Genomic DNA, 12,724 nt, shown 5'->3' with positions numbered 1-12,724 from the left:
TCTTTTAAAATTGAAAGTTTACATATAATCATTTATAAGTTGTTAATTCGTAAAATTTAGATTTTATTTAAAATAATAGTTATATATTATATATATATATATATATATATATAATTAAGTATTTTATACTTAGTTAATTTTAAAAGTTTATATATTTAAATATAAAATTAATAATAAGTAAATAATTTTATTAAGAAAATTATAGTTACAAAATTAATTATATCAATTAATTTATTTGAATAAATAGTAATTTTATTTTTTATTTTTTAAATATAAATTTGTTTTTTAAACGTAAAATCTTATAAAATCGTAAAATCAAAATTGTTTATAAACTTTTAAATGTAAAAACTTTTTTTAGTAAATTTAAAATCGTAATAGTTTACCTACTTAAAAGTTTATTTAAAATCCTAAGATTTTAGGAGAAAACCCATAATTTTAACCGACTTGATAATATCATTTAAATTTTTTATAGATAAATTACCATAATTTAATATTATTTTAAAAATCATAAATTGAGTACATAAAAACGTGAGTGTCTCGGCCCAATAAATAAATATATATATATGAACGATGTAATTTATAAGGGGCACGATCTCAATATATAAAGTTATATTTATTATAACAATTAATTAACTTCCACTAAATTAAAAAAAGATATCCTAAGAAACACAACATTATATTAATTTATTTCTAGGAGGAACATGACATTAAGCGTCAATCAATCCTTGGAATATTTATGATAGTTTATAACACGTCTTTAGATCCATGGTACTCTCTCATCATGGCTGGTTTAAATGGTTTCAGCAATTTAAATATTATTTAATTACCTCACGAAGATGAGGATATATATAACACTAACTTCAATTATTATTTTTTTTTTAAAATAATTATTTTATCCTTATATATTAATACTCTAAATAAAAATTAAAAATTTCAATCTTTTTGTAAATGCATTCATCAATTTTAAAAAAAACTTAAAGGCTTGTTTGGATTGAATTTTAAAATAATTTAAATTATTTAAAATGTTAGGATTATAGTGATTTTGAAAAAATATATTATTTTAAAAAAAATATTTAAAAATATCAATATACAATAATAAAAAAAAATTTAAATTTAATATTTTGTTAATACATTAAGTAATATGATTGGACGTGAAAGAAGTGAAATATTATTTTATTAAATTTTAATTATTTAAACAAATTCTAGAAATATTATTTTACTTTTTCTTTGTCATCACATTATTTAATTTGTTAGAAAAAAAAACTCAAATATTTTATATTTGATTATTATATATTAATCTAACTTAAATCATTTTATAAAAAAAAACATTATTTTCTCAAAATCACCGGTCAACAATAATTTTATAAATAATCCAAATTTATTTAAATAACCCATTACCTAGCCTTACCTAACAAACTTAGAAAACTAAAAAGATTGATCAAACAAGCCGAAGAAGATTATCTATCTATCTATATATATATATATATTTCATTAGTTATGTTCTTCCAAAACAAAATTTTCAAGCTTTACGATTTGCATTCTTGTCTGTTTCATCATCAAATTGATTAAGACTGTTCTTGTTCTCTCTCTCTCTGTCCAGTCCATGGCCATGGCGACTTTGAACGTGGTGAAAGTAACGGAGAAATGTAGGATAAAACAGGCACCAAATTCAGAGTCGGAGAAGCTCTCTAATGAAACCGTGGTTACTTATAATTACATTCCTCTCACTTTTTTTGACACAATGTGGTTAACATTCCCCCCAACGCAACGAATCTTCTTCTACGAAATCGACCAACTATCTTCCGACTTTTTCTATAACACCATTATCCCTAACCTCAAGAATTCGCTCTCTCTCACCCTTCAACACTATCCATCTCTTGCCGGAGTAGTTACATGGCATCCTCAAACTGCCAAGCCGGTTATCCGTCACGCTCCTGACGACGACGGCGTCTTCTTCTCAGTAGCCGAATCATGTGCAAACTTTCATTCTCTTTCCACCCACGATCTGAAAGAAGCGAAAGATTTGCATGCCCTCTTGCCCGAATTTCATGTTTCCGAAACAGAGTCTACGGTTTTTTCTATACTAGTGACTCTGTTTCCTAGTCACGGATTCTCCATCGGCTACTGCGCCCATCACGTCTCAATGGACGGCAAGAGCAATGCCATGTTTCTAAAGTCATGGAGCACGATTTGCAGAGACGGAGGAGCAGGATCCCATCCGCCAGAACTAATGCCGGTTCTGGAAAGATCCTTGATCGCTGACCCGTTAGATATCATCAAGATTTACGTTGATCATTGGATGAAAACGACGGAGAATAAGAGAAGCCTCATTCCAATGGATATTAAACCGGCAACTGGGTTATTCAGGAGAACATTCCGGTTAACTCCAGGGGAGATTGGACAGATAAAGGGGAAAATAAAGATCCCTGTTTCTAGTTACACGGCGGTATGTGCATACGTTTGGAGATGTCTAGTGAAAGCAGAGGAGGGGGACATAACAAAGGAGACTGTTTCTCTGACTATCGTCGTGGATTGTCGATCGCGATTGGAGCCTCCTATCCCGGCGAATTACTTTGGAAACTGCGTTACTTATCTGTTTGCTAAGGAAAAGGTTGTGTCTTTGGTGGGAGATGATGGGTTGGTGTTGGCGGCAACAGCCGTTAAAGAGGCAATTGGAAGGTTGGAAAAGGGATCAGTTGTGAAAGGAGCGGATAAGTGGCTTTCGGAAGTAAGTTCAACGTATAGGGATGAGAAGGTGTATGGAATTTCTGCGTCGACGAGGTTTGATCTGTATGGTTCTGATTTTGGATGGGGACGGCCGAGGATGGCGGAGTTGGTGTCCATTGATCGGAATAGTTCTTTCTCTATGTGCGATGGTAGAGATGGAAATGACGTGAATATTGAGATTGGGATAGTGTTGAAGAAGGTCCAGATAGAAGCTTTTGCGTCTCTTTTTGCTCAAGGGCTTCAACCATATGAATGAATAAATGACTCTATTCTACATGTTTTTGTATCTTTGTGTGTGTGAAAGTAAAACATCAACATGTTAACCATAAATATTAATTATATTATTATATTGTTGCAAATATACCAAGTCTTTTAGTTTGACTGGAATACAATGGGTTATACCGGACACTGTTAGTGGCTATTGGGTGACATGAATTTGGGCGACTAAAATTGCGAGAGTTAGAAGATGAGGTCTCTATCCCTATAATTTTCTGGTGGATTATATGGTTGGAAAGAAATTAGAGAACTTTTAACAATGAAAGTAAACCGTCAATTATTTAATATTCACAATATCATTATCATGACGATATATGAGATTAGATCCGGAAAACCCGTGAATTCGTGTGGAGATCTTATTGCTTTTTTTAAAAATCTTTGAGTCAATTAATTATTATAATGTATTCAATTTGCACATATTTTTTTTTTCATGTTATGCTCTTATCTTTTTTAATTAAATGGACAATTTTAAAAAAAAAATAAAACTTGTGTCGGATCATGGGTTGACTCTCTCTGTAATCACTAAAAATCTACATACCCAATTTATAAATTTAAAATAATTATTTTGATTTATTTCAAATAAATAAAATCAAAATAATTAACCTCAATGCCAAAAACATAATTAAACAAATAATTAGTTTAATTATTTTAATAATTAAAATCTAATTAATTAAGGATAATGGCCAAATAAAATAAATAAAATTATTTGGGATAAATAGTGTATTCATTTTATCTCAAAATAAGTTTAGAAAAATTAAAGGGATTAAAATAAATAATTTAGGATAAAATATGGTATCCATTTTATCAAAAAAAAATTATATTTTTAACCCAAAAATATAAAAAATAAAATAAATTTATAAAATAAATGTCATATTTATTTTAAATATTTTGTTTATTTTAAAAGATTAAAAATAAAGCAAAAATGATGAAAGAAAAATAAATTTTAAATAAACCCTCAAGGTTTTAAATAAAAATAAACATATGTAATCGGATGTAGCCAAAATTTGAGAGAACATGTACAGCCAAAACCGCGACCATTAGATGGGCGTTGGATTTTCATCCAACGCCTAGGAGTAGCCCGCGTTTCCCGCTACAACGGAAGGAGCGCGTGCACACGCCGCATATGATTAGCTAACGCACCGCTAGCTGAAACGCAACGAAACGACTAAAACGCAATGGCGCACCAATGGAACGCAGATAGACCGCTCCACGTCCGCATTCTCATTTGAAACGATTCTGTTTCGTCCCCCGATCATTGTCTTCGTCGCGATGCCAGATGGATAACCATCTACAACCATCTTTGATTTTTCAAAGATGGAATTTCATTGTTTCTGGATGGATTGACTCCGTTCAAAAGGTGAAATAATCACCCTATCAAGATGATCATTTCCCATACATCTATAGGCATCAATGATGCCTATTCCGATAACTACCCGAAAGAACAACCAAAATACCATAAATGAATTTTGACTAATTCGATCCACTTAGCCTCCTCAACTGACTTCGAGAGACTATAAATAGCCTCCATTAACAAATCCGAAGCCAAAAGATATAATCTCAAACCATGAATCAAAGGTTTTAGAAAATTCATCATTGAAACTCAAGCTTCTAGATTTTTGGAATTTTCGTGTAAAGCCTTGAAACTTAGATTCAAGCATCCCTAAAGCCTCCTTAAGGTCTTAGAAGTGTTCTTCAACACTAGATATTTTACTCCCTAGTCATCATCAGCAACAAGTACCAACATTTAAATAATTGTTATTAAAATTATTTAAATACGCACAAACCTACGCATGTCTAGGATCAGAAGAATAATCAGTTAAAATACAATGTTATACAACCATTTTTAGAAAGACAAATTTATAAGTAATGACCGTTTTTAAAACATGTACGGATGATGAAGCGCGAAAGCCCTTTTTTGAGTATCATCAATCTACGAACTTAAAGAAACTTTGGTTAAAATATGTTTGTACACATACGTTAGTTTATTGATTTTTAAATTGACGACTATATTTTCAAATAAATAATCTTTTAAATTAATTAATTTAAACAACAAACTTCTAGACAATCAAATTGTAACTTGATTACTATAAATCCAAAGATTATTTAAATTTGAACCCAAATTAATTATTTTTAATTAATTTTAAAAATATGTCAGGAATCATTTAAAATATTTTAAAATAATGTTTTATTTTAAAAACATTCCTAACACGCAAACCGATTTGAAATTCTCGAACCTCAAGCTTTCCATAGACCAAGGGTTTTTCGGGGGTTAAACGCCATAAATTTGAAATGGTTAAAAATAAAATTAAAAAAGTTACATGTATGTTTCAAACTTGATAAAGAGACATGAAAAATGTGAGTCACAAGATGTTGACTAATTAACCTAGTTTGTCGGGCGAGAGCTGTGGTTAATTTGAATATATGTGAGAGTAAGTTGGTCAGATCGTGGGTTGACTTGCCAATAAACTTGAAACGGTTAAAAATAAAATAAAAAATGTTATATGTATGTTTCGAACTTACAACCTAAAAAAAACAACTATATCCTTTTAACCCACTAAGCTAATAAAACTTTATATTTTAAATTAAATACCAAATTTGATGAACGTGCAAGATTCCTAACAATATAAGTTCATTTTTTAACTAACAAATCTCTCTCTATATATAGTAATGCTTAAATTGAATTTTCTTGGTGTGCCGGGTCGAGAGTTATGGATAATTTAGATATATATGTGAAATTAAATGGATACTTGGGTCGAATTATGGGTTGACATGCTTATAAACTTGAAACAATTAAAAATAAAATAAAAAATGAAATATGTATTTTTGAACTTGATAAAGAGACATATTAAAAAGTGTGAGTCACAAGATGTCAACTAATTAACTTGGTATGTTGGGTTGAGAATTGTGATTACTTTGGATATATATGTGAGAGTAAATAGATATTTGAGTCGGATCTCATAAACTTGAAACAGTTAAAAATAAAATAAAAAATGTTGTTTTTATGTTTCGAACTTGCAACCTAACTAAACAAGTGCAATCTTTTAACCAACTAAGCTAATAAAAATTTATGTTTTAAATTAAACACCAAATTTGATGAATGTGCGACATTCCTAACAATATAAATTCAACATTTTAACTAACTAATATATATATATATATATATATATATATATATATATATATATATATATATATATATATATATATAATGATTCATAATTTGAATTTGATTGGTTTACCGGGTTGAGAGCTATTGTTAATTTGGATAAATATGTGAGATTAAAATGATACTTGGGTCGGATCGTAGGTTCACTCGCTCATAAACTTGAAACAGTTAAAAATAAAATTAAAAATGCTATATGTATATTTCGAACTTGATAAAGAGACATATGAAAAAGCGTGAGTCACAAATGTCGACTAATAAACTAATTGGTAATACATATTAAATACAAAATATATAAACATACACAAAATTATAAAATTATTTCAACAATCTCAAGTGGTCTATCAGTTACGGATGATGAAGCGCGAAAGCCTTTTTCGAGAATCACCAAACTACGAACTTAAAGAAACTTTGGTTCAAATATGTTTGTATACATATGTTAGTTTATTGATTTTTCAAAAATAAATTAGCGACTCTGTTTTCAAATAAATAATCTTTTAAATTAATTAATCTAAACAACATACTTTTAGACAATCAAATTGTAACTTGATTACTACAAAAATCAAAAGATTATTTAAATTTAACCCAAATAAATTATTTTTAATTAATTTCAAAAAGATGTCAGGAATCATTTAAAATATTTTAAAATAATATTTTATTATAAAAACATTCCTAACACGTAAATCGATATTGAAATTCTCGAACCTCAAGCTTTTCATAGGACAAGAGTTTTTCAGAGGTTAACCGCCCATAAACTTAAAACGGTTAAAAATAAAATTTAAAATATTATATGTATGTTTCGAACTTGATAAAGAGACATATGAAAAGTGTGAGTGATAAGATGTTGACTAATTAACCTGATTTGCCGGACGAGAGATGTGGTTAATTTGAATATATATGTGAGAGTAAATGAATACTTGGCTCAGATCGTAGGTTGACCTGCCCATAAATTTGAAACGTTTAAAAATAAAATAAAAAATATTATATGTATGTTTCGAACTTTCAACTTAACAAAACAAGTACAACCTTTTAACCAACTAAGCTAATAAAATTTTATATTTTAACTTAAATACTAAATTTGATGAACGTGCGAAATTTCTAACAATATAAGTTCATTTTTTAAATAACTAATCTCTCTATATATAATAATGCCTAATTTGAATTTTCTTGATGTGTCGGGTCAAGAATTGTGGATAATTTAGATATATATGTGAGAGTAAATGGATATTTGGGTCGACTTGTGGGTTGACCCGCCCATAAACTTGAAACGACTAAAAATAAAATTAAAAATGTTATATGTTTGTTTTGAAATTGATAATGAGACATATTAAAAAGTGTGAGTCACAAGATGTCGACTAATTGACTTGGTATGTTTGGTCGAGAGCTGTGATTACTTTGGATATATATGTGAGAGTAAATGGATACTTGGGTTAGATTCCATAAACTTGAAACGGTTAAAAATAAAATAAAATATGTTATATTTATGTTTCAAACTTGCAACCTAACAAAATAAGTGCAATCCTTTAACCAACTAAGCTAATAAGATTTTATATTTTAAATTAAACACTAAATTTGATGAACGTGCGACATTCCTAACAATATAAGCTCAACATTTTAACTAACTAATATATATATATATATAATAATTCATAATTTGAATTTAATTGGTTTACCGGGTCGAGAGCTATGGTTAATTTGGATAAAAATGTGAGAGTAAAATGATACTTGTGTCGGATCGTGGGTTGACCCGCCCATAAATTTGAAACAGCTAAAAATAAAATTAAATATGATATATGTATGTTTCGAACTTGATAAAGAGACATATTAAAAAACGTGAGTCACAAATGTCGACTAATAAACTAATTGGTAATACATATTAAATACAAAATATATATACATACACAAAATTATAAAATTATTTCAACAATCTCAAGTGGTCTATTAGTTAAGGTATTCACATTTCATGTTTAAGTCTAGTGTTTGAATCCCAAAAACTATAAATTAAAGTGAGTATTATAAATATTTGAGAGATCAATGTTAAAGAATGCATTTTGAGTATAGTATATGGTGGAACAACTTTTAAACAATGAATAAGAGTCATGTGAATATGTGAGGTCAAATTTATTGGTTTGTTTGACGAGCATTTGAAAGTGTGAGGTCATGAGATGGAGGTTGGGTGGTAGGTTGTTTGTCAATTGAGAGGATAAAGAGGTATATACAAAAGTGTGAATCACAAGATGATGATTAATTGGGGTTTTAGTGGTTGGTTTGATGAGGTATAAGAGGCGTGGGATCAATTTGTATTGGTTGTTGATTTTTTAAATGAGAGTAAAAGAGACCATCAAAGATTGGTGGGTGGTTTGCCGAGATAAAGAGCATATGGAAAAATGTGAGTCACAAGAGCTCGACTAAGATTTGATGGGTGATTTGTTGAGTGGATAAAGAGACATGAAAAAGTGTGACTCAAAAGAGGTCGACTAAGATTGTGGGTGGTTACCGATGGGATAAGAGGTGTTTGAAAGTGTGTGAGAACACGTAGATGAAATGTCGATTAAGATTTGGTGGTTGATTTGCCAAAGTGAGGGTAGATATAAAAGGTCTTCTTAACAAATTAGATATTAAAGGTTAAAAATATATGAATGAAATGTTGATTGACCGAAGTGGTCGATTGAAGGATTGGTTGTTGATTTGTTGAGTGAGGTAAAAGTAATCGCGATAAGAGTAAATATGATGAGATGTGAGGTGGGGGTTTGTGCTTGATTTGTCGGGATAAGAAGCCGATTATAAAAGGAGATATCGATAGTTAAATATATATATATATATATATATATATGAGATGTTGATTGACTAGAGTATAAATGTGTGTGTGGTCACGAGATTAGTGGTCGAAATTAGGATTGATGATTGGTTTTCCAAGGGGATAAAAAGACATATGAAAGAGTGCGAGTCACAAGATGAGAGGTTGATTGAGGAGATTGATGCTTGGTTTGACAAGAAATAAGAGGTGTGTGAAAGTGTGTGTAAGGTCATGAGATGAGATGATATGTTGATTGAGATTTGGTGGTTGGTTGGTTAGAAGTGGGGAATAATTTAAAAGGTTGTTAACAAATGAGATATTAGTGGTTAAAATATATGAATGAGATTTGATGGGTAGTTTTCTGAGTGAATAAAGAAGCATATAAAAAGTATAACTCACAAGAGGTTGACTAAGATTAGTGGGTGGTTTGTCGAAGAGATAAGAGATGTGTGAAAGTGTGTGAGGTCATAGAGATGAAATGTCGATTGGGATTTGGTGGTTGATTTGCCGAAGTGATAGTAAATATAAGAGGTCTTATTAACAAATTAGATATTAGTGGTTAAAAATATATGAATGAGATGTTGATTGACCGAAATGTAAAAATGTGTGAGGTCACGGGATTAGAGGTCGATTATGATTGGTGAGTTATTTGTCAAGGGGACAAAGAGACATATGAAAAAGTGTGAGTCGTAAGATGAGAGGTTGATAAAAGGTGTGTGAAAGTGTGTGAGGACACAAGATAAGATATCGATTGAGATTTAGTGGTTGGTTTATCAAAGTGAGGGTAAAAAAAGAGATCACGATAATATAAAAGAGGATGATAATAAATGAGATATTTTTGATTGAAATATATGAATGAGATTTGATGGGTGGTTTAACCAATGGATAAAAATGCATATAAAAAGTGTGACTCACAAGAGGTCGACTAAGATTGGTGGGTGGTTTGCTAAGAGGATAAGAGATGTGTGAAAGTGTGATGTCACATAGATGAAATGTCGATTGGGATTTGGTGGTTGATTTGTCGAAGTGAGGGTAAATATAAGAGGTATTCTTAACAAATTAGATATTAGTGGTTAAAAATATATGAATGATATGTTGATTGACCGAAGTGGTCAATTGGGGGATTGATTGTTGATTTGTTGAAGTAGGGTAAAAAAAGTCGTGATATGAGTAAATATGATGAGATGTGATGTGGGGATTTGTGGTTGATTTATTGAGATAAGAAGTCGATAATAAAAGGAGATATCGACGGTTAAAAATATATATAAATGAGATGTTGATTGACTGAAGTATAAACGTGTGTGTGGTAACGAGATTAGAGGTAGAAATTATGATTGATGAGTGGTTTTCTAAAGGGATAAAAAGGCATTTGAAAAAGTGTTAGTCACACGATGAGAGGTCGATTGGGGAGATTGATGTTTGGTTTGACGAGGGATAAGAGGTGTGTGAAAGTGTGTGTAAGGTCATGAGATGAGATGTGATGTCGATTGAGATTTGATGATTGGTTTATCAGAAGTAGGGAATAATTTAAAAGGTTAGTAACAAATGAGATATTAGTGGTTAAAAATATATGAATGAGATGTTGATAGACATAAATATAAAAATGCGTGACGTCACGAGATTAGAGGTCGATTGTGATTGATGAGTTATTTGTCGAGTAGACAAAGAAACATATAAAAAAGTGTGAGACACAATATGAGAGGTCGATTGAGGGATTGATTTTGGTTTGACGATGATAAAAGGTGTGTGGAAGTGTGTGAGGTCACTAGATGAGATGTCGATTGAGATTTGGTGATTGGTTTATCGAAGTGGAGGTAAAACTGATAGAGATTAATCCCATGGTTGTTATTGATAAACAATGTTACAATATATACTAGTCAAAAGACTCTTAATAAGGTAAACCACTAATCTAGGAATCTAAACAAGGTAACCCACTAATCTAGGAATCTAAACAAGGTAACAAGATATATACAATATACTAATACACCCCCGCAGTCGAAACGGGAGATTCTCGGACGCTGAGACTGTCTCTGAAATCTTCAAATAGTATGCGCGGAAGTCCTTTGGTGAATATGTCAGCGATTTGAAAACGAGAAGGCATATGAAGAATGCGAACTTTACCTCTATCTACTTTTTCCCTTACAAAGTGTATGTCCATTTCGATGTGTTTGGTACGTTGATGTTGGACCGGATTTTGGGAGAGATAAATCGCACTTATGTTGTCGCAGTAGACCAGTGTGGCTTTGTCCAATGAGATACGAAGTTCTAACAATAAATTGCGAAGCCAACAGGATTCGGAGACAACATTGGCAACTCCTCTATATTCAGCTTCAGCACTAGAACGAGAAAGTGTGGATTGCCGTTTTGACGACCAAGACAGAAGATTATCGCCTAGGAAGACGCAATAGCCAGATGTAGAGCGACGGGTATCTGGACATCCTCCCCAGTCTGCATCAGTATATGAAACGAGTGTAGACAGTGAGGATTTGTAAAGATGAAGGCCATAGTGCTTTGTACCCTGTAAGTATCGAATGATTCTGTGTAAGGCAGCCAAGTGAGCCTCTTTCGGATCATGCATGTGGAGGCAAATTTGCTGGACTGCATATGAAATATCAGGACGTGTGAAAGTAAGATACTGTAGTGCTCCGGCTAAACTTCTGTAATGAGTGGGGTCAGAGACTGGTGGACTAGTTGATTTTCCAAGTTTGCCATTTGTATCGATCGGCGTTTGTGTTGATTTGCAAGTAGACATTCCAGCACGATCAATAATTTCTTCAGCATATTTCTTCTGACTAAGACAAAGTCCATCCTTAGTATACGATACAGCAACTCCCAAGAAATAGCTTAATTTACCTAAATCCTTCATAGCAAATTCTGCGCCTAAGCTTTTCATGAGAGTCTGACGTAACTGATCAGACGAAGCCGTAATGATAATGTCATCAACATACAAGAGTAGATAGGCAATTTCGGACCCATGTTGATAGATAAAAAGCGAATGATCAGTCGTGCTGTGTGTAAAACCGATTGTAGAGACAAAATCTGCAAACCTTTGATACCAAGCACGAGGAGCTTGTTTTAAGCCGTATAAAGATTTGCGCAATAAACAAACATGGTCGGGAAAGATTTTGTCTCTAAAACCGAAAGGCTGATGCATGTAAACTGTTTCGTTGAGATTACCATGTAAAAATGCATTCTTGACGTCCATTTGGTGAATGGACCAAGACTTCGATAAAGCAATGCTCAGAACAGTTCGTATGGTGGCTGGTTTGACAACAGGACTAAAGGTTTCTTCACAATTGATTCCAATCTGCTGAGACCTGCCATCACCAACAAGACGGGCTTTATGCCTCTCAAAAGAGCCGTCAGAGTTAGTTTTATGCTTAAAAATCCACATGCATCGTATAATATCAACACCCTGAGGACGCGGAACCAAGTCCCAAGTCTTATTACTAATTAAAGCGTTAAACTCATCGTCCATGGCGGCTTTCCAATTCGGGTCTGATAAAGCTAACTTTGGGTTTTTGGGAATAGGCGATGGAGATGTGAGTGTGTTTAGATTGAAAATGCGTTTTGGACAGACAATCCCATCCATTGCGCGGGTTCGTATTGTCCGTGTTGGATTGATGATGGTTGGTGAATGATTTGGACGGTTTGGTCTTGTGGACGGGCTGGTCGTGTTTGGGTTTGGGCCTGGTGAAGTGGTGATGGGTGATGGTGGGTTTGGTGGAGTGTGTTGAGTTGATAATGGGCTCGGTAATGGA

General features: G+C 32.0%; 1 protein-coding gene across 1 annotated transcript; it reads left to right on the top strand.

Annotated features, from left to right (window-relative positions):
* The first annotated feature begins 1,582 nt into the window (after positions 1 to 1,582).
* LOC124916472 (phenolic glucoside malonyltransferase 2-like) lies at positions 1,583 to 3,000 on the top strand. The gene has a single exon (XM_047457186.1). The coding sequence runs from the start codon at positions 1,604 to 1,606 to the stop codon at positions 2,981 to 2,983; it is 1,380 nt and encodes a 459-aa protein (XP_047313142.1). The 5' UTR covers positions 1,583 to 1,603; the 3' UTR covers positions 2,984 to 3,000.
* The last annotated feature ends 9,724 nt before the right edge of the window (positions 3,001 to 12,724 follow it).

This window comes from Impatiens glandulifera, chromosome 9 (genome assembly GCF_907164915.1).
Source record: "Impatiens glandulifera chromosome 9, dImpGla2.1, whole genome shotgun sequence".
Taxonomy (NCBI): Eukaryota; Viridiplantae; Streptophyta; class Magnoliopsida; order Ericales; family Balsaminaceae; genus Impatiens; species Impatiens glandulifera.
Note: the sequence above shows the minus strand (reverse complement) of the source record. Positions and strands in the feature narration are given on the sequence as shown.